Genomic DNA, 23,556 nt, shown 5'->3' with positions numbered 1-23,556 from the left:
ATGAACCTAATGACACTGGAGAGAGAAGAACCAGGGTAAAAATGATGACAGTATACAAAATACTCAGGGGAACTGATAGGGTAGTCAGGAACAGGCTGTTTAAGAGGCAGAAAACAGGTAACTTGGGGGAACAGCTAAAAGTCACAAGGATGTCAGGAAGTATTTATTCATTCTCATGGAAGTCAGGAAGTGGAATGACCTTGATGAAGTGGTAGAGGTAGACTCCATACATAGCTTTAATAAGTATCGCAGGGCCCATGAGGGTAAAAGTGTGTGAATCTGGCAAGTAGCAAGTTTAAAAGCAGGGCAAAGTGCTACGGCTCAACCCCTGCACCTTCATGTAAGTGAGTACATATAGGCAAGTACACCTACACTCAAATGCTAATCTGCAGTACTGTGTATGAAACAATCATCTTTTCCATTACTGTTTCCTATAAAAAAAAAACTTCTAAGCTGAAAAACCAATCTATTGCTTTATCTACTTTCATATTAAAATTCTCAAAGCAGCAGACTATTCCTCAAAAAATCATTATTATTTTACTCCACATAAAAAATTCCTAAATTATACAGATTAAAAATAGTTATTTTTTTATTATGTACTCATAAATGTCAAACTTCTCCATGGGAAAGTGGAACAGAATTCTTCCTCTGTAACCTATGCATGTCATAAGAGGCGACTAAAATGCCGGGAGCAAGGGGCTACTAACCCTTTCTCTTGTATACATTACTAAATTTAAAAAGATAAACCCTGCCTTGGTGGGATATGGCCGGTTTGATGAAAAAAAAAAGCCAAACTTTATATTTTGATGAAATTTCAATCATTAGTTTTTTATTAAACTAATCAAACTACAGTCTGATAAACTATCACATCCACATTCAGAGATCTGCTTTTCCTTAATGTGTAACCACTTTGCACAGCACCATGGTGGAATATATTAAGGTACTTTAACAGGAAATGAAAGGCAGAGCATCATGCTTTTTGTATTTCAAGACATGTATAATGATAGCAGGGTAACAGAGATCTGTTAGTCTTACTGTATTTGATAATGGTTCCAGGAATCATTGTCCCATTGGCTTAGTCTCAATCCAGGCTTCCTAAATTTGAAAGGAAATGTTTCAAGAATAAGGCCTATTAAGAAATGAGACAGAAAAGTTCAACCGTACTGCCATAACAAAAAATGTTTAACATCTGTCTGTCTCTATCTTGTGGTCATTCAGTTTCATTTCTGCTGCTGTTATGTACAGTACTGACATTTTTTTGGAATTTCAAGAAATATTGACAAAAACCTGAAGTAACACCTTAAATTTTTTTACGAGACTACAGTAGCTCCTTTTCTTATACATGAACAAATTTTTCTCAACTTTCACAGTTTAGCATACAAATCTTTATTATAGTAGCTAACAAACCTTAGTGTTAATGTAAGAGAGTGTTGGACTTCCTCGGAGTCTTGTGATGGAGTCAGCAATGTCTTTGAGTTTCTCTTCTCGTTTGGTCTCCTCCAAGTCAGTGAGGAGCTGCCGTCTTGTCACCTCACCTGCTATGTTAAATCATTCAATAGTGTATTTCACAATAATAAAATTATCAGACATTTGTCTACATTTTATCAAAGGTTTCCAGTTTAATATGATAGCTTGCACATACGTAATTATGTTATTGAATTATACCTTCAACTGTTAATCTTTAATTGAATTGACATTTGTTTACTACTAAAAATCCTAAAAGAGGAAAGTAAAAGAACATAAGTGGAACTAACGTGACATCTTATTGTGGCAACGTTTCACTCTCCAGGAGCTTTATCATGCCGTTATCTTATTAATACAATCCTAAAAGAGCTTTAAAAACACAATCACAATACTGGGGGTGGAACAATTCATAAATAACACACTTTAGAGAGACCATTAGTTAATCACAACAGTGACTTGATAATGGTCCAAGAGAGACTGAAACACTGTCTAAGGATTCCTTCACAAAGTGTGGGCAAGTTCAGCAGAACTTTAATTTTCACTACTGTAATCTACTTTATAAATATGAACCTAATTTCTAGTTTTCACAAAAGTTACCAGTAGTTAAAATAAAGACAAGATTTTTAAAACACTGCTTGCTTTTTATAGGATAAAAAAAACCTCAGTCCACAGATTTTTATGAGAGATTAAAAGGCTTGCCTGCATTTTTTGAGAATATAACATACAGTAATAATATGAAATATCAATGACCATATTATGTAGTGATGTCCTAAAGCTGAGCAAATGTTATGAAGAGCTCAATACACTTCAGTGTTTCTCAGTAAGTATGTTTGATGATCCACCAGTCTTTACTCACAGCTCACAAGGAGACCATGGCCAACCTGGAGCAATGGCTCACTGTTTGAAAAAGCATTGCATTCTTCATATACTTTGGGTGGGTTCTTCCCTGATTTAACTTCAATTACTAACCACTCATTTGGCAATAGTGTGTGGTACACAACTAACCCATAAACATGATATTTCAGTCCAATCTGTGAGTTAGTTGTGAAGTGTTCCAACTATGATATTATGACTTTTGCTTCATTCTATACAGTACTTATGGTACTGGTAATTGTTTTGTATCAAAGCATGTTGAAAATTCAAATAAAATTTTTCAGTGCAGCACATGCACACGGGTGTACACTGGGAGAGAGGTGGCAGTTGCTGCCTCTGCCTTGGATCAAGTCTGTGTTAGGGATATATAGCAAGCTACAAGCTACTTATCCCTTTGCCTCCCCTGGAATCCCTTCAACCCTCCCTCTCTCTCTCTCCTCGGATACCTTTGCTTCCTTCTCAAAAATTTCCAGCAGACACTCAAGCATGACGTGCATGAATGTGTAAATGCAAAACATTTGACCACAGGTGTTCATATATATACATAGAAAAACTTTAGCAGCAAAAATTAATTTTACATCTACTTGCATAAATACTGAGGAAAGCAACATCTTACATGAAACATTTTTACTTTATTATTTTATGTTAAAATTAGTTAGCTTACTTCACTAAAGTTATGTATATGAATGACAACATCCAGATATAATATAAATGTGTTTAATGTGCAATTAAAAACAAACAAGTTATGCATATTAAAACAACATGCATGGGATGTTATTCTAAAATTTATGTACAGATGTACACAAGAGATGGCGTAAGTAAGAACAAACTTAGGTAGCTTCCACTTTATATTATTACTACATACTCATTAAATTACAAAACCAGTGGGGGCCATTCAGCATTGCATCGAGCAACATGTTATAAAACCACACAAACATTTATATATAAGGAGATGCAATGTAACGGTTAGTAATGGCACAAAATTCCTCACCTGTCCAAAATAAAATGCTGTACTTAATGAGAAGTCATTTTTTAATTGTTCTCTGGCTTCTTTTTTGACTTAGTGTGTCATGAGGACATAAGCTAATAGTAACTTCTTGACTTTAACACAACACCCGGAAGTCTATTTCAGACTCAGAAAAGGAAAAATTTAATAACATTTCAGAATTTTCTTGTATTGTTACAATGAGAAAAAGAAAATTTAAACTGCTATTTGCTTCCAATGTGCAGTGGTAAATAACAAGATACTGAATTTATAAATTAATTATCTTTTACTATACAAGTAAATAAATTACTTAAAAAAAATATTGTATGACCATTATGAGTTTAGCACTTCCCTATGAATAAAAACATCTCTATCCAACAAATGGGTGACAACGAGAGGAAATTGTGACTGTTAGTTCACACACACCTGGTTTGTCTGGCGCTGTGCGGGGATGGGGTCTAGTAGGGACATGCACGCCTGGATCCAGGCTTCGAAGTGACGCTGGCCTGCCACCACTTTCACCACTGCCACCGCCAGAGGGAAATAAAGAATTCATTCCAGTGGTAGAACTAGACAGCGAATTTAAGGACGATACAGAGGAAAAAGAAGTTAGAGGAACAACTGCACGGCGTATGCCTCGAGTTTCCAAGGGCATTAAAGGGTCAACAAGAGGTGGAGTGGGGGAAAGGATGGAACGAGACCCCTCAGGAGTAGAATATGAAGACGAAGTGGTAGTGCAACTAGACGGAGAGTGGGATGGGGTGGCAGTGCTTCCAGTAGTAATAGTAGTAGTGTAAGGGGAAGTGGTGGTACTCCCTGAGGATTGTGGAGAAGTGGTGGTACCCCCTGAGGAGTGTGGAGAAGTGGTGGTACCCCTTGAGGAGTGTGGAGAAGTGGTGGTACCCCCTGAGGAGTGTGGAGAAGTGGTGGTACCCCCTGAGGAGTGTGGAGAAGTGGTGGTACCCCCTGAGGAGTGTGGAGAAGTGGTGGTACCCCCTGAGGAATATGGAGAAGTGGTGGTGCCCCCTGAGGAGTATGGGGAAGTGGTGGTGCTCCCAGTAGTAGAGGACCCACGATTCAGAGCAGGCATGGAAGATGACGAGTTAACCGGGAACAAAGCCGACATCTCTGACTTACTCCTAGGCTGTGTGAGGCCTCGAGCTTCACGTTTGATTGCACGGCGAGTCCTGAACTTGTGACTCAACTTATCTTGTGTAGGTGGTGATTCTGAAGTTGGTGGGTTATCTGCATAATCTGTAATAATGAATACAGTAGAGTACATTGTTTTTAATAATGTTATGTAAGTACATTAGTACAAGTACTTATTACACATTATATTTCTTTCATCTATATATTCTCTCTTGTCATTTACAAGAAGTATACAGTACTTTCAAATAAGGATGCTGTAAATATTCATCTGAGAAAATATACTTTATAATTACATAAAGTGGCAAGCAAAGAAAATGACAAAATTTCTACAGGTCATCAGATGACGCACCACAGAGACACAACCATGTAGCCTCCCACACTAAAGAATTACTCTACCTTCAGTAAATGGTGGGGTATTTTCTTTGTGTTCGTCCCTCAGCATTCTGGTTGATGGAGGAAGGGAGGAGAGGGGAGTCGAGTGGTAAAGGGGAGTTTGGGTCTGGCTGGATGGAGGGATAGATGTATTGGTGGTTGAGAGGTCCTTGGTAGGAAAAACATCTTCATCAATATCCATGGCAGGGGCTGAAGGGGGTCGCCCGCCTAGAGGGTCAGTGGTACAACTGTGAAATCGCACCCGCTGCCCTATCGGAGTCTCGAAAGTCGTGGGTGCTGGGTTGAGCAGGTGGAGTGAAGGCAAGGTCACAAGCAAATCAACCAAAATATGCAATTTTGACAATCACAGCATCATTCTACATTCATTTTTAATAACAAAGTTTTCATTCATAAATTAAAATGGCCTAATTATTTTTAATGCTACTAGCAGCAAAACCTTAGCAAATAAAAAATATACACAGCTAATGTAATCTAAGCTTAGAGATAACAAACTTTCAAGCAAATCAATGCACAAATTACAGCATAATTTTTAAAATATTATTGAATTGCACCATAAAATTAATTAAATTAAGCAGTAAAGGTCAATTACTATACCTCCCTCAACAAAGAGTATTCTAGCAGGGACGAGCAGCTTGATACAAAGTATAGGAGAGCAAGTCATAAGATACAAACAAGAGAGACAAACCACCACAAATTCTGGTTGCTGGTCACAGGCAACTCACTCAACATACTGCCATGTAATACACATGATTGACCCATGACACTAAGGGAGTTCAGAGCACAGCACAGCAACACATAGGCAACTTACCAAGTGTAGCTGATGGAGACTGTAGCACCATACTTTGCTTTAGTACCGTTGTTGACTTGATGCCTGGGAAAGTTGCATTTCGTTTGTGTCGCCCTTGTTGCTAGAAGGAAAAAAAAAAGTGATTTCTCAGTAACACAGTCACCAAGTCTCTTATAACATTATACAATATACTGTATTATAATTCCCAACATTGATTACTTATGTAATTAGAAATCAAAGGTGAGAACTGTAAATTCTAATACTGTATGTACTATACTGCAAGTACATTGAATAAACATTTTTCTAATGGATGACATTAAGTTCTATGAGCAGTTCACCACAGCACCACAAGGGTACAATCTCCCACTCATACACCACAGCACCACAAGGGTACAATCTCCCACTCATACACCACAGCACCACAAGGGTACAATCTCCCACTCATACACCACAGCACCACAATCTCCCACTCATACACCACAGCACCACAAGGGTACAATCTCCCACTCATACACCACAGCAACACAAAGGTACAATCTCCCACTCATACACCACAGCACCACAAGGGTACAATCTCCCACACATACACCACATCACCACAAGGGTACAATCTCCCACTCATACACCACAGCACCACAGGGGTACCATCTCCCAATCATACACCACAGCACCACAAGATTACAATCTCCCACTCATACACCACAGCACCACAAGGGTACAATCTCCCACTCATACACCACAGCACCACAAGGGTACAATCTCCCACTCATACACCACAGCACCACAAGGGTACAATCTCCCACTCATACACCACAGCACCACAAGGGTACAATCTCCCACTTATACACCACAGCACCACAAGGGTACAATCTCCCACTGATACACCACAGCACCACAAGGGTACAATCTCCCACTGATACACCACAGCACCACAAGGGTACAATCTCCCACTCATACACCACAGCACCACAAGGGTACAATCTTCCACTCATGCACCACAGCACCACAAGGGTACAATCTCCCACTCATACACCACAGCATCACAAGGGTACAATCTCCCACTCATACACCACAAGGGTACAATCTCCCACTCATACACCACAGCACCACAAGGGTACAATCTCCCACTCATACACCACAGCACCACAAGGGTACAATCTCCCACTCATGCACCACAAGGGTACAATCTCCCACTCATACACCACAGCACCACAAGGGTACAATCTCCCACTTATACACCACAGCACCTCAAGGGTACAATCTCCCACTCATACACCACAGCACCACAAGGGTACAATCTCCCACTCATACACCACAGCACCACAAGGGTACAATCTCCCACTCATACACCACAGCACCACAAGGGTACAATCTCCCACTCATACACCACAGCACCACAAGGGTACAATCTCCCACTCATACACCACAGCACCACAAGGGTACAATCTCCCACTCATACACCACAGCACCACAAGGGTACAATCTCCCACTCATACACCACAGCACCACAAGGGTACAATCTCCCACTCATACACCACAGCACCACAAGGGTACAATCTCCCACTCATACACCACAGCACCACAAGGGTACAATCTCCCACTCATACACCACAGCACAAGGATACAATCTCCCACTCATGCACCACAAGGGTACAATCTCCCACTCATACACCACAGCACCACAAGGGTACAATCTCCCACTCATACACCACAGCACCACAAGGGTACAATCTCCCACTCATACACCACAGCACCACAAGGGTACAATCTCCCACTCATACACCACAGCACCACAAGGGTACAATCTCCCACTCATACACCACAGCACCACAAGGGTACAATCTCCCACTCATACACCACAGCACCACAAGGGTACAATCTCCCACTCATACACCACAGCACCACAAGGGTACAATCTCCCACTCATACACCACAGCACCACAAGGGTACAATCTCCCACTCATACACCACAGCACCACAAGGGTACAATCTCCCACTCATACACCACAGCACCACAAGGGTACAATCTCCCACTCATACACCACAGCACCACAAGGGTACAATCTCCCACTCATACACCACAGCACCACAAGGGTACAATCTCCCACTCATACACCACAGCACCACAAGGGTACAATCTCCCACTCATACACCACAGCACCACAAGGGTACAATCTCCCACTCATACACCACAGCACCACAAGGGTACAATCTCCCACTCATACACCACAGCACCACAAGGGTACAATCTCCCACTCATACACACACAGGTAAAAACAAAATCTGTGTATTACTAATATTCATGTTTCATACCATAAAAAATATAAAATATGGCTACTACTGTTTAAAATACAAGTGATAATTCTGTTGAATACAGAATAATGAATTTCAAATAGAAAAATAAATACATCTAATTAATACCTATTTAAAGTAGGGGTGTCTGATTTTATTTGCTTCCCTGTGCTTGAACAATGTAGATAATGCAGCCACATTATATAAAGAACAATAATACCTATTTTAGATCTACACTCCTTGGAACATAGGTGAGAGAGAGAGAATCTAAACCTGGAAAATTCTATAAGTAGTAGTCCCAATATCTGCACAAATCATTCCCCATGAAAGTAAGAGGCTTGCCAGACAGTGCAAATTACACCATTGAAAAGTAAGGATGCAATGAGTACACTAAGGAAAAAACTCAATAAATGTGAAAGGACCAAGACTTTACAATACCCTCCCTTCATACATATGGGGGGATTACCAACAAACACCTAGCTGTCTTGAAGACAGAACTTAACAAGTTTCTCAAGTCAGTTCATGATCATCCAGGCTGTGGTGGATACACCGCACTTTGTGCAGCAAACACCAACAGCCTGGTTGATCATGCTATCCACTGCAAAGCCTGGTTTTAGGACTTGGCTGCAGGGGTGATGACCCTTGGAACACACTCGTTCCTGGTTAGATAAAGTAAAGAATGTACAATTGTACTATACACTAGCATTATATACTGTTTAGTAGCACTGATAAACATCTGATGCAATATATGAGGTATATTTTTGTCACAATGCAACACATGCGAATCTGGAATATTATTTTAAGACCTTGTTTAAGTTAATGATGTCAGTATTATTTTTAAAAATCACTAATGTTTAAAAAAAAATTTTAAAATCATGAAAAGTTCATATAAGCAATTTATGGTGAAATATCACTACTTGTACTGGGGTACCACTAGTTAATACAGCTATCATGGGATTAAAGAGGTTAATACAGCTATCATGGGATTAAAGAGGTTAATACAGCTATCATGGGATTAAAGAGGTTAATACAGCTATCATGGGATTAAAGAGGTTAATACAGCTATCATGGGATTAAAGAGGTTAATACAGCTATCATGGGATTAAAGAGGTTAATACAGCTATCATGGGATTAAAGAGGTTAATACAGCTATCATGGGATTAAAGAGGTTAATACAGCTATCATGGGATTAAAGAGGTTAATACAGCTATCATGGGATTAAAGAGGTTAATACAGCTATCATGGGATTAAAGAGGTTAATACAGCTATCATGGGATTAAAGAGGTTAATACAGCTATCATGGGATTAAAGAGGTTAATACAGCTATCATGGGATTAAAGAGGTTAATACAGCTATCATGGGATTAAAGAGGTTAATACAGCTATCATGGGATTAAAGAGGTTAATACAGCTATCATGGGATTAAAGAGGTTAATACAGCTATCATGGGATTAAAGAGGTTAATACAGCTATCATGGGATTAAAGAGGTTAATACAGCTATCATGGGATTAAAGAGGTTAATACAGCTATCATGGGATTAAAGAGGTTAATACAGCTATCATGGGATTAAAGAGGTTAATACAGCTATCATGGGATTAAAGAGGTTAATACAGCTATCATGGGATTAAAGAGGTTAATACAGCTATCATGGGATTAAAGAGGTTAATACAGCTATCATGGGATTAAAGAGGTTAATACAGCTATCATGGGATTAAAGAGGTTAATACAGCTATCATGGGATTAAAGAGGTTAATACAGCTATCATGGGATTAAAGAGGTTAATACAGCTATCATGGGATTAAAGAGGTTAATACAGCTATCATGGGATTAAAGAGGTTAATACAGCTATCATGGGATTAAAGAGGTTAATACAGCTATCATGGGATTAAAGAGGTTAATACAGCTATCATGGGATTAAAGAGGTTAGTACAGCTATCATGGGATTAAAGAGGTTAATACAGCTATCATGGGATTAAAGAGGTTAATACAGCTATCATGGGATTAAAGAGCACATGAGATGACCCAATTCTAAGAGCTCTTAATATACACGTACTGTACATCACTGAAAGGTGTGACTCTTCCAGGAGGAAGGGAGGTGTAAGTTTATTTAGACACAGATAGATACACAGGTACACATAAGTACAATTATGATATATAGTGTAATTTACCTAGAATAACCTAAAAAAGTAAAAGTGATTATTTCCACTGGGGTCCTTGTGTGGTTGAAAGACTCTTGATCTGAGGACTTGGAGCTGCAATACCTTCCCTTTCTTCAGATCAAATCTGATTACTTCCCATTCCCCAGATGCTGTGTGAAACCTATGTTGGCCACTTTCTGACAAATATACATAAAAATAATTCAATATATGAGCCCCACCTTGTGTGTCCGGGGGAACACAGAGAGGACGTCCATCCACCAGCGGGACTCTTCTCTGCAGGTACCCTTAATGAAGGTCACTCTCTCTGGGGCAGCAATGGCCAGGCTGAACTGATTGCCAGTGACGTCCTCAGCCTGTGACACCTCCAATACTCGGTTCATGTCGATCACACCCTGTGGGATGGTCGCTGGCTGCAAGAAAACATACAATCACAGTCTGGTGTTAAATCTATTTCACTGCATACATTATTACTTTTAAATATCTAGTACAATGTTCATTCAATTCCAAAACTTCCTCTGTGCACAAACTCAAGTTTAACCCTAAAAAAGTACAGCCTCTCCTCACTTAATGATAGAGTTTCGTTCCTAAGACCACGTCATTAAACGAATTCATCGTTAAGTGAGGAGCATATAATGTTTTAATATCACCTTTGCACCATTTATAACATTTCTGGTATATTTTTAAATGTTTATACAGTAGTGTGCTGTATATTGAAATACATAAACAGAATAGGGGAAATCACCTCTAATGTATATGTACATTATTTAGGTATAAATACTGGTCAGAGAGCCCGTTATAAGTCCGAGGTGTCGGTAAATGAGTACATCGCTAAGTGAGGAGAGGCTGTATTTGTCTTTATGAACAATGAAAAAGCCTTGCTGGCCTAAGCCAGACAGGTCCTACTTGAACCCCGTATATTGTCTTCATTTTTTATTTTTTATTAGCACATCAGCCGTTTCCCACCAAGGCAGAGTGGCCTGAAAAAGAAAAACTTTCATCATCATTCACTCCATCACTGTCTTGCCAGAAGGGTGCTTTACACTACAGTAATAAAACTGCAATATTAAACACCCCTCCCTTTAGAGTGCCGACACTGTACTTCCCACCTCCAGGACTCAAGTCCGGCCTGCCGGTTTCCCTGAATCCCTTCATATATGTTACTTTGCTCACACTCCAACAACACATCAAGTATTAAAAACCATTTGTCTCTATTCACTCCTATTAAATGCACTCACGCATGCTTGCTGGAAGTCCAAGCCCCTCGCACACAAAACCTCCTTTACCCCCTCCCTCCAATCCTTCCTAGGCCGACCCCAACCCCACCTTCCCTCCACCACAGGTTTATACACTCTCAAAAGTCATTCTGTTTTGCTCCATTCTCTCTACATATCCGAACCACCTCAACAACCCCTTCTCAGCCCTCTGGATAACAGTTTTGGTAATCCCACACCTTCTCCTAATTTCCAAACTACGAATTCTCTGCATTACAGTGGACCCCCGGTTAACGATATTTTTTCACTTCAGAAGTATGTTCAGGTGCCAGTACTGACCGAATTTGTTCCCATAAGGAATATTGTGAAGTAGATTAGTCCATTTCAGACCACCAAACATACACGTACAAACGCACTTACATAAATACACTTACATAATTGGTCGCATTCGGAGGTGATCGTTATGCAGGGGTCCACTGTATATTCACACCACACACTTCCCTCAGACACGACATCTCCACTGCCTCCAGCCTCCTCCTCATTGCAACTTTTATCACCCGTGGTTCACACCCATACAAGAGTGTTGGTACAACTATACTCTCATACATTCCCCTCTTTGCCTCCATGGACAAAGTTCTTTGTCTCCACAGACTCCTAAGTGCACCACTCACCCTTTTCCCCTATCAATTCTATGATTCACCTCATCCTTCATAGACCCATCTGCTGACACGTCCATTCCTAAACATCTGAATACATCCACCTCCTCCATACTCTCTCCCTCCAATTTGATATCCAATCTATCGTCACCTAATCTTTTTATCCTCATAACCTTACTCTTTCCTATACATGTATTCACTTTTAATTTTCTTCTCTTACATACCCTACCAAATTCATCCACCAACCTCTGCAACTTCTCTTCAGAATCTCCCAAAAGCACAGTGTCATCAACAAAGAGCAACTGTGACAACTCCCACTTTGTGTTTAATTCTTTATCTTTTAACTCCACACCTTTTGCCAAGACCCTCGCATTCACTTCTCTTACAACCCCATCTATAAATATATTGAACAACCATGGTGACATCACACATCCTTGTCTAAGGCCTACTTTTACTGGGGAATAATCTCCCTCTTCCCTACATACTCCAACCTGAGCCTCACTATCCTCATAAAAACTCTTCCCTGCTTTTAGTAACCTACCTCCTACACCATACACCCGCAACATTGCTTCCCTATCCACCTTGTCATATGCCTTTTCCAAATCCATAAATGCCACAAAAACCTCTTTACCCTTATCTAAATACTGTTCATCTATATGTTTCATTGTAAACACTTGGTCTACACACCCACTACCTTTCCTGAAGCCTCCTCGTTCATCTGCTATCCTACTCTCCGTCTTACTCTTAATTCTCCTAATAATAACTCTACCATACACTTTACCAGGTATGCTCAACAGACTTATTCCCCTATAATTTTTGCACTCTCTTTTATCCCCTTTGCCTTTATACAAAGGAACTATGCATGCTCTCTGCCAGTCCCTTGGTACCTTACCCTCTTCCATACATTTATTAAATAATAGCACCAACCACTCCAAAACTATATCCCCCACCTGCTTTTAACATTTCTATCTTTATCCCATCAATCCCAGCTGCCTTACCCTCTTTCATTCTACCCACTGCCTAACGAACTTCACACACACTCACAACTGGCTCTTCCTCACTCCTACAAGATGTTATTCCCCCTATCTTCATCAACAGCTTCCCTATCTTCATCAACATTTAACAATTCCTCAAAATATTCCCTCCATCTTCTCGATATCTTAACTATTCACTTAATAACTCTCCTCTCCTATTTTTAACTGCCAAATCCATTTGTTCCCTAGGCTTCCTCAACTTATTAATCTCACTCCAGTACACTGGCAAGGAACGTTCATCACTGGTGGTGGCAGAACGTTCACCAGTACACTGGCAAGGAACGTTCATCACTGGTGGTGGCAGAACGTTCACCAGTACACTGGCAAGGAACATTCATCACTGGTGGTGGCAAAACGTTCACCAGTACACTGGCAAGGAACGTTCATCACTGGTGGTGGCAGAACGTTCACAAGTACACTGGCAAGGAACGTTCATCACTGGTGGTGGCAGAACGTTCACCAGTACACTGGCAAGGAACATTCATCACTGGTGGTGGCAGAACGTTCACAAGTACACTAGCAAGGAACGTTCATCACTGGTGGTGGCAGAACGTTCACAAGTACACTAGCAAGGAACGTTCATCACTGGTGGTGGCAGAACGTTCACCAGTACACTGGCAAGGAACGTTCATCACTAGTAGAGGGAGAACGTTCCCTAGCACACTAGCACTGAACATTCAAAATGATCGTTCATGCCTGGATTTGTGAGAACGTGTTCCAGCACACAAGAAACGAATGCTGAGAATGAGCGTCTATCAAGGAGGGATGGGAGGTGAGAACGACACTTACGTGGTCGTCGACGGAATACGTCAGTTCGCCGTCGTCGTACAGCACGAACCATCGTCGCTGCCACCGCTGAAAGCAAGCAAAAACAAACCGTCAAAACACATACAGAATTAGCAACTTTAAAACTAGCACATACATCATATATATATGTACATACATATGTACGGGATGGTCCAGTGAGCCTTGTACCTGAAGACTAAGACATGTGCAACAGTTGGGTGTCTTTATTGATGAAACGTTCCGCCTATACAGTAGGCTTCTTCAGTCATATACAGAGGGAACAGTAGTAGTGAAATAAAGATGATGGACTGATTACATCAGAAATTGGCTGAAGAAGCCTACTGTGTAGGCGAAACGTTTCATCAATAAAGATACCCAACTGTGGCACATGTACCAATCTTCAACTTGTAAGTATTTTATACCATTTTCAACACTAACGTGTACCTGCTTAGCATGGGTCAGTAGGCCTGCTGCAGTGCTCTTATGTAAGCCGAGGGTAAGAAGAGACCTCGGTCATATGACCAGTTGGTGGGTCATCATGTGACTAAGATCAGTGTCAGGAAACATTATTTGCCTGAAGGATAAATTGCCCTTACCACTTTAAAACACATGATTCATTTACGACATACAAAACGTGTGTTAGGCCTATGTTAGGGGTATGTGGCGTAGGCATGAAACACATTTCATCTATGTACAACTAGAGGAAATCCAACGAGACTGGTGCCCAAAGTGAAGGAAATAGACTACAAGGAGAGACTTGTTTATCTCACTCCCCCCCCCACACACAAATATGCAGGATCCATTCATAGCTTTACGCAGAGGTATGATAAAGTTCATGGTGCAGGGAGAGTGACCTAGTAACGGCCAGTGAAGAGGCGGGGCCAGGAGCTATGACTCGACCCCTGCAACCACAACTGAGTACACACACACACAAAAGCTACATATGGATCTGGACACACTGTAGGTGTGGTAAGATAAGTAGTTGCTTGAATTCATTCCCAGGTAATGCAAGGTTATAAAGATTAGGGAAGGGGCCAGAAGACCGCAGGATAAATTCGGGAGACAGAGGCTGCAAACCTCATTCAGAAAAATATCCATGGGTGAGTATTGTGCCAAGCATATCCCCAGAGGCTCACAACCACCAAATAATTCGTCTGGCAAATCTAAAAGTAGCCTTCAGGAACCTCAACAAAGAGTTATTACAGGCGCTTCATGCAACGTACGTCAGACCCGTCTTGGAGTATGCAGCACCAACATGGAACCCACACCTCTGAAAGGATGTTAAAAAACTGGAGAAAGTTGTGGAAAAAGACACTTATGTACAGATCAGGACATTTATTAAAGGAAACGTTTCGCCATGAGTGGTTTCTTCAGTCCTAATACAGAGAAAACTAAGAAAACGCGAATATATGTAGTGGCAGGAGTCAGGTGAATTGTCGTGTCGATAGAGGTGGTAGTGGTGGTAGTAGTAGTAGTGGTGGTGGTGGAACTAAGGTGGTGGGACGGATGGCTACAGAGGGACCTGTTGATATCACGTTACAGCAGTTTCCAGAATGGGTAATATCCTGTTGATCAGCAATTTTGAGATGCTGTAACTACCGGACTTTAGCTTTACAGTGTTACTGACAGCAATTAGGGCAGCTTCTATGCATGTTCTCCGTCTTAAGTCATCGTATTTAACCATTAGTTTAGCCTCACTGAATTTCATGGTGTCCAACATCGTTCCTATGTTGAACACACGCGTTTTTACGGTCATCATTTCTGCAAGATTTTTGTGTTCGGTGATCCTAATGTCCAGAGATCTGGCTGTTTCCCCTACATATACTTTCCCACCCCCTTCCCCCACATGGTATAGTGTAAATTCCTGCATGTGTGCCAGAATCATGCTTGGGTTTTTGTATCAGGTTCCTATTAGTTGATGAACTGGTAGAGATTTTAGCCAGTTTTCTGTCAAACATTTCTGAAACGTTATTAGCAACGTTGCTGACCGGTAAAACTATGTAACTTGGAGGCCTTTCTTCAACTTGATTGGTGTAATAAGGTTGGTAGAATTACCGACAACATGTAAAGTAAAAGGACACAAGTGCAACTAATGTGACATTTATTGTGGCAACGTTTCGCTCTCCAGGAGCTTTATCAAGCCATTACAAACAATACATGGACACAGAGGGTATATAAAGGCTCAGAGTGAGGTGAATACTAGTGAGGTACCATTTCGATGTTCACTAGTGGTAGTAGTAGTAGTAGTGGTAGTGACAAAAGTAATACAATATGGTAGAGCAATTAATTCGTACATGAGAAAAGGATATAAAAGCTATTACTTGGGTAACATATAAATATAAACCGGAATGAGGCAGCTTGTTTCAGTGTTCACTCTCTGTGCTTTGTGTAGTATAACAGGAGAGACTATGTGATAGCAGGGTTTACTGTTTTCAGGAGGATTCTTGCTAAGACTTCGGAGATGGTGAAGCTGCCGTTGTTTTGTTTAATTGTTACCCAAGTAATACCTTTTATATCCTTTTCTCATGTACGAATTAATTGCTCTACCATATTGTATTACTTTTGTCACTACCACTACTACTACTACTACTACTACTACCACTAGTGAACATCGAAATGGTACCTCACTAATATTCACCTCACTCTGAGCCTTTATATACCCTCTGTGTCCATGTATTGTTTGTAATGGCTTGATAAAGCTCCTGGAGAGCGAAACGTTGCCACAATAAATGTCACATTAGTTGCACTTGTGTCCTTTTACTTTACAACTTGATTGGTGTTGGACTTGAGGATACGTGTCGCACGTTCCCTACGGTCACGTATGAAGTGTAGGGGAAAGTGTAGTGAACTAAAAGAATGGGTGATGTATGTGCATTCTTCTTCGAGGAACTGCACACTGGAAATTCTGTAGGTTCTCAGAAAGAAGCCTATAACTACCCCTCTTTTAGTTCTGGTGTCATGATGAGAGAAGAAATGTAGAAGATCGTTTTTGTAGGTAGGTTTACGGTAGACTTTAAAAGAAAGTCTGTTTTCACAAGTGAGTAGGAGAACGTCGAGAAAAGGTAACTGGTTGTCTTTCTCCTCCTCTAGTGTAAATTTAATACTAGGTTCCAGAGTGTTGAGGATGCCACGTACGTCTAGATTTTTTGGGTACAATGACCAAAATATCAACGTACCACATCCATGTAACTGACCTAGGGATGTTATTGAGTATCCGTCTGGATTCTAGGCCCTCCTTATATAAACTGGCAAGTGCTGCATTAAGGGGTGAGCCCAAGGCTAGCCCGAATACGCAGTTGTTTATACTTCTTGTCTTCAAACCTAAAGCAGTTATAACGAACACAAAGTTCGACAAGGTTCACAAAATCCTGAAATACATTTGATGAGTTTCTCTAGTCTCGTAGCCCATCTCTTGGCCAGGTTTGCCTGATCAACCAGTCTGGCGGCCCGCTGGCCCATATATCCATTACAGCCAGGCTGATCTGGCACTTGATAGAGATACATTCCTAGTTTCCCCTTGAAGACTTCTACACTTGTCCCAGCAGTGTTTCTGATAACGTCTGGCCAGAAGTTCAACAGCCTTGGGGGCCACAGATGTTGATACAGTGTTCTCTTGTGTTCCTGCTTTTCACTGGGTTTACCTCTCACATCTCTCACTCCAGTAGGTAACGAAACTAGTTCCTGAACCAAGGAGTGTGAGCTATGAGGAGAGGCTAACGGAAATTAATTTAACGACACTAGAAGACAGAAGAATTTGGGGAGACATGATAACAATATCCAAAATACTCAGAGAAACTAATAGGGGTAGACAGGGACATGGTATTTGAGAAGCGTAAAACAAATACTTGTGGGCACAGCTGGGAGCTAAAGACAAAGGTGAGCCACAGGAATATCAGGATGTACTTCTGTCTCAGGGCGGTCGGGAAGTGGAATAACATCGACGAAGTAGTATTGGAGCCAGGCTCCATACATAGCTTTAAGAACTGGTAGGATAGGGCCAACGAGACTAGGAGGGAGTGAAACTGGCAAGCGGTACGTTGAGAGACAGGGCTGGGAGCTAGGATTCGACCTCCAACTACATATAGACGAGTACATATAAGTGAATATACAGTGGCAAACACTACTGAGTTTGCCAGCTTCGAGAGTTAATATGACAACATCCAAGAGGCCAGACATCAGTGATGTTGATCATAGTGGCGTAGGAGGCGGGGCCAGGAGCGGAATCTTGATCCCCTCCCCCACCCCCCAAACAGGGTGATTACAGAGCAGGAGCATCAGCGTTGATAGTCAGAAGCCAATGGAGATCTGAGGAACAAGGAAACTTGGACACACGGGGATTTAAGGGATTATATAACAAGTAATGTCATGTCCAGAGAGGCAAAAGTAACAAGTGGCAGTGACAGTTACGTCAGCACCAAACAGGAAGTCAAGAGAGGAGTAAGGTGAAAATAAGAAGACAATGCTTCACACATTATAGACTGTTTTAGGAAGAGGGTCAGAAACTGAACAGCAACACTTACGGCATCAGGGGCGAAGAATTTTCTGAGCTAATATGTGAAGAAAACAAGAGTACATAGGAAAGGCAGATAGAAGACTAACGTCTACACCGAGGCTATCTACATTAAGGAGTATTGTGTATTATCTAGGTGTACAAGTCAAGGACAGAAAAGCATAAAAACTCTCCCACCCTCCGCCCGCTCTAACCACTTCCTCAGGCAAGAAAACGAGGAAAATGTATCATACCATATTGGAAAAATGGCATGGAATTTACAGGAGAAATGGAAGTAACTGGAAGTCATGGGCTACAACTACCTCTGTTTTAAGTACTCGTGCTACTCCGCTCCATATTGCTGTATAATAACGGCCCCTTCAAGGCAGGAGAAACTGCAGCACTGGAAAAACGTACAGGGAACCTTCACTGCTCGTATAAATCCAGATAAGCATCTGAACTACTGGGAAAGCTTAGAGTGCCTTGAAATGTACCCTTTGAAACGTAGGCCAGAAGGATGGATTATAATTTACACATTGAAAATTCTGGAGGGTATAGTCCCAAATCTCTCACTGAAATCATTGTAAGAAAATACAAAATACTTTCACTGTATAGCAGGGGCATTATAAGTACACTAAAAGAGAAGACAATAAGTGTAAAGGGACCAAGATTCTTCAAAACGCTCCCTCTGAGAGTGAGTGGAATTACCAAGAAGCTCCTGGCTGTCATCAACTTAGTAAATTCACAAAATCATTTCCTGATTAGCTGGGCCGTGGTGCCTGGGTTGGATTGCATCCGACTGGCACCAACAACCTGTCGATCAAGCCAGCAACCAGGATGTCTGATTTGGGACCAGGCCATTCACAGAGCTGTGTTCCAATGGGTCTACTGGTTACCGCCAGATCTGCTGTGACTAACACAACCACCTACTTCTACTACTACTATTATTAACTTGACTCTCTCTCTGCCAGGTGATCGTCCTGATGCAGGTGCTGAACAAACATCAGGAATCCGTAAAGATCAGTATGTTCCAGCGTAGTATCTAGCTGAGTCCTGTACCTGCCAATTAAATATGATCTGACTTGCTTTTTTTCCATACAATGCAATTTTAGCAGCAGTTTCCATTAAAATTGTGATCATTTACGTATTTTAGCTAAAAAATGAGGAATATCAGAAAATGTTTGCCCAGTTGGTCCTTGAATGACTGCTTTATCCTCATGATTACTACACCTTTACCGGGTACTTCATTCCACTCTGCTATATAATTATCTTCACATAATTTCATAAGGCAGTCTCATTCACTGCTTCGAGTTATGGACTCCTTTCATATTTCAAATGAAGCAGCAATACTGAATTTGGTTTTCACAAAAAAATGATAACTGCAGCAGCTAAAATGACTTGTAAAGGAACCACAAGATGGCAGGAATTGTGTGGTGCTAAGGTCTGAACACCTGGTGGGAATGGGTAAAAAGAAAAAAAATGGAGGAAGTGAATAACTGGAAATGGGACTACAGACAAGGGGACTACGATGGCATGAGAAGTTTTCTGAGAACGGCAAAAAGCAAGGGAAATGGAATGTAAAGATGCACTAGGATGGAGGTAAATACTAGATGTACAAGACAAGATGGAGGCAGACAGAATCATATGTTGTATGACTGAACCAAATGAAACTAAGTGTGTATGTGTATGGGATAGAGGGGTGACACTCTCTCTCTCTCTCTCTCTCTCTCTCTCTCTCTCTCTCTCTCTCTCTCTCAGACAAACACGAGACATTGTCAAAAACCACGAAAAGCTGCAGCTGCCTCCATGTGGTGAAGAGATTATGTTTATGCTCCGTGACCAGGCTGTGACGACACTGAGGTGGGGGGTGAGGGATGGGGAGGGACAGGACGAGTTTGATGAGGGAAAGGGGCTGTCACGCTGGCTTAGTCTTGCGTCACCCCAGGGGCTGGCTTACAGGGTTGCGTCACCCCAGGGGTTGGCTTACAGGGTTGCGTTACCCCAGGGGCTGGCTTACAGGGTTGCGTTACCCCAGAGGCTGGCTTACAGTGTTGCGTCACCCCAGGGGCTGGCTTACAGTCTTCAGTCACCCCAGGGGTTGGTCTCCTGACAGTGCTGCCTTCAGGGATCACGTTCCCAGAGTCCTCAACTACCACAAGAACACACTGCTTAACTACTATGACGCAGACGTCTTCTGGGCACATTGCGTAATGTTCCCGGCACGTGCCCTCCTTACCTCACCCCTCCTTCATTTCTTTCTCATGTGTCTCTCTCTCTCTCTCCTTCCCTTCAGTTATCTCTCCTGTCTGTGTGTGTTTGTATCTGTCTCTGTGCCTCTGTCTGTTTCCGTCTCCTCCTTCAATGACATCCAAAGAGTATCTAACAGGAATTAGTCCTGAAATGTGAAGCACAGCAGTGATAAAGTCAGAGTGCTTCAGTGGACCGAGCAGCTCTTGTAGAACCCCAAGTTCATGTACTAGAACTGCTACTCTTAAGTCGTCGATAACCTACCAGCAGGCATAACAGTGAGCTTGTCTACTGCACAGCTATGATAGCAGGGAGGTAGTGAGCTTGTCTACTGCACAGCTATGATAGCAGGGAGGTAGTGAGCTTGTCTACTGCACAGCTATGATAGCAGGGAGGTAGTGAGCTTGTCTATTGCACAGCTATGATAGCAGGCATAGCAGTGAGCTTGTCTACTGCACAGCTATGATAGCAGGGATGGTAGTAAGCTTGTCTACTGCACAGCTATGATAGCAGGGATGGTAGTAAGCTTGTCTACTGCACAGCTATGATAGCAGGGAGGTAGTGAGCTTGTCTACTGCACAGCTATGATAGCAGGGAGGTAGTGAGCTTGTCTACTGCACAGCTATGATAGCAGGGAGGTAGTGAGCTTGTCTATTGCACAGCTATGATAGCAGGCATAGCAGTGAGCTTGTCTACTGCACAGCTATGATAGCAGGGATGGTAGTAAGCTTGTCTACTGCACATCTATGATAGCAGGGATGGTAGTGAGCTTGTCTACTGCACAGCTATGATAGGGAGGTAGTGACCTTGTCTACTGCACAGCTATGATAGCAGGGATGGTAGTAAGCTTGTCTACTGCACAGCTATGATAGCAGGGATGGTAGTGAGCTTGTCTACTGCACAGCTATGATAGGGAGGTAGTGAGCTTGTCTACTGCACAGCTACGATAGCAGGCATAGCAGTGAGCTTGTCTACTGCACAGCTACGATAGCAGGCATAGCAGTGAGCTTGTCTACTGCACAGCTACGATAGCAGGCATAGCAGTGAGCTTGTCTACTGCACAGCTACGATAGCAGGGATGGTAGTGAGCTTGTCTACTGCACAGCTACGATAGGAGGGATGGTAGTGAGCTTGTCTACTGCACAGCTATGATAGCAGGGATGGTAGTGAGCTTGTCTACTGCACAGCTATGATAGCAGGGATGGTAGTGAGCTTGTCTACTGCACAGCTATGATAGTAGGGATGGTAGTGAGCTTGTCTACTGCACAGCTATGATAGCAGGGATGGTAGTGAGCGTGTCCACTGCACAGCTATGATAGCAGGGATGGTAGTGAGCGTGTCCACTGCACAGCTATGATAGCAGGGATGGTAGTGAGCTTGTCTACTGCACAGCTATGATAGCAGGGATGGTAGTGAGCGTGTCCACTGCACAGCTATGATAGCAGGGATGGTAGTGAGCTTGTCTACTGCACAGCTATGATAGCAGGGATGGTAGTGAGCTTGTCTACTGCACAGCTACGATAGGAGGGATGGTAGTGAGCTTGTCTACTGCACACCTATGATAGCAGGGAGGTAGTGAGCTTGTCTATTGCACAGCTACGATAGCAGGCATAGCAGTGAGCTTGTCTACTGCACAGCTATGATAGCAGGGAGGTAGTGAGCTTGTCTACTGCACAGCTATGATAGCAGGGAGGTAGTGAGCTTGTCTACTGCACAGCTATGATAGCAGGGAGGTAGTGAGCTTGTCTACTGCACAGCTATGATAGCAGGGAGGTAGTGAGCTTGTCTATTGCACAGCTATGATAGCAGGCATAGCAGTGAGCTTGTCTACTGCACAGCTATGATAGCAGGGATGGTAGTAAGCTTGTCTACTGCACAGCTATGATAGCAGGGATGGTAGTAAGCTTGTCTACTGCACAGCTATGATAGCAGGGAGGTAGTGAGCTTGTCTACTGCACAGCTATGATAGCAGGGAGGTAGTGAGCTTGTCTACTGCACAGCTATGATAGCAGGGAGGTAGTGAGCTTGTCTATTGCACAGCTATGATAGCAGGCATAGCAGTGAGCTTGTCTACTGCACAGCTATGATAGCAGGGATGGTAGTAAGCTTGTCTACTGCACAGCTATGATAGCAGGGATGGTAGTGAGCTTGTCTACTGCACAGCTATGATAGGGAGGTAGTGACCTTGTCTACTGCACAGCTATGATAGCAGGGATGGTAGTAAGCTTGTCTACTGCACAGCTATGATAGCAGGGATGGTAGTGAGCTTGTCTACTGCACAGCTATGATAGGGAGGTAGTGAGCTTGTCTACTGCACAGCTACGATAGCAGGCATAGCAGTGAGCTTGTCTACTGCACAGCTACGATAGCAGGCATAGCAGTGAGCTTGTCTACTGCACAGCTACGATAGCAGGGATGGTAGTGAGCTTGTCTACTGCACAGCTACGATAGGAGGGATGGTAGTGAGCTTGTCTACTGCACAGCTATGATAGCAGGGATGGTAGTGAGCTTGTCTACTGCACAGCTATGATAGCAGGGATGGTAGTGAGCTTGTCTACTGCACAGCTATGATAGTAGGGATGGTAGTGAGCTTGTCTACTGCACAGCTATGATAGCAGGGATGGTAGTGAGCGTGTCCACTGCACAGCTATGATAGCAGGGATGGTAGTGAGCGTGTCCACTGCACAGCTATGATAGCAGGGATGGTAGTGAGCTTGTCTACTGCACAGCTATGATAGCAGGGATGGTAGTGAGCGTGTCCACTGCACAGCTATGATAGCAGGGATGGTAGTGAGCTTGTCTACTGCACAGCTATGATAGCAGGGATGGTAGTGAGCTTGTCTACTGCACAGCTACGATAGGAGGGATGGTAGTGAGCTTGTCTACTGCACACCTATGATAGCAGGGAGGTAGTGAGCTTGTCTATTGCACAGCTACGATAGCAGGCATAGCAGTGAGCTTGTCTACTGCACAGCTACGATAGCAGGCATAGCAGTGAGCTTGTCTACTGCACAGCTACGATAGCAGGGAT

General features: G+C 42.4%; 1 protein-coding gene across 22 annotated transcripts in view; it reads right to left on the bottom strand.

Annotated features, from left to right (window-relative positions):
- osp (myosin phosphatase Rho interacting protein outspread) overlaps window positions 1-23,556 on the bottom strand; it is a 595,661-nt gene that overhangs the window by 143,583 nt on the left and 428,522 nt on the right. For 14 of the 22 annotated variants that reach the window (XM_070084013.1, XM_070084000.1, XM_070084004.1 and 11 more), the window contains 6 exons: window positions 13,793-13,858; window positions 10,321-10,512; window positions 5,673-5,772; window positions 4,868-5,140; window positions 3,749-4,576; window positions 1,408-1,538 (listed from right to left, as the gene is read on the bottom strand). In XM_070084013.1, the coding sequence (XP_069940114.1) occupies window positions 1,408-1,538; window positions 3,749-4,576; window positions 4,868-5,140; window positions 5,673-5,772; window positions 10,321-10,512; window positions 13,793-13,858 (1,590 nt within the window). The remainder of the gene's footprint in view (window positions 1-1,407; window positions 1,539-3,748; window positions 4,577-4,867; window positions 5,141-5,672; window positions 5,773-10,320; window positions 10,513-13,792; window positions 13,859-23,556) is intronic. The other 8 variants (XM_070084001.1, XM_070084023.1, XM_070084017.1 and 5 more) reach the window with 6 other exon arrangements.

This window comes from Cherax quadricarinatus, chromosome 11, assembly GCF_038502225.1.
Source record: "Cherax quadricarinatus isolate ZL_2023a chromosome 11, ASM3850222v1, whole genome shotgun sequence".
In the NCBI taxonomy this organism is placed as follows: domain Eukaryota; kingdom Metazoa; phylum Arthropoda; class Malacostraca; order Decapoda; family Parastacidae; genus Cherax; species Cherax quadricarinatus.
The sequence above is the reverse complement of the archived record's forward strand: the minus strand, read 5'-3'. Positions and strand labels throughout refer to the sequence as shown.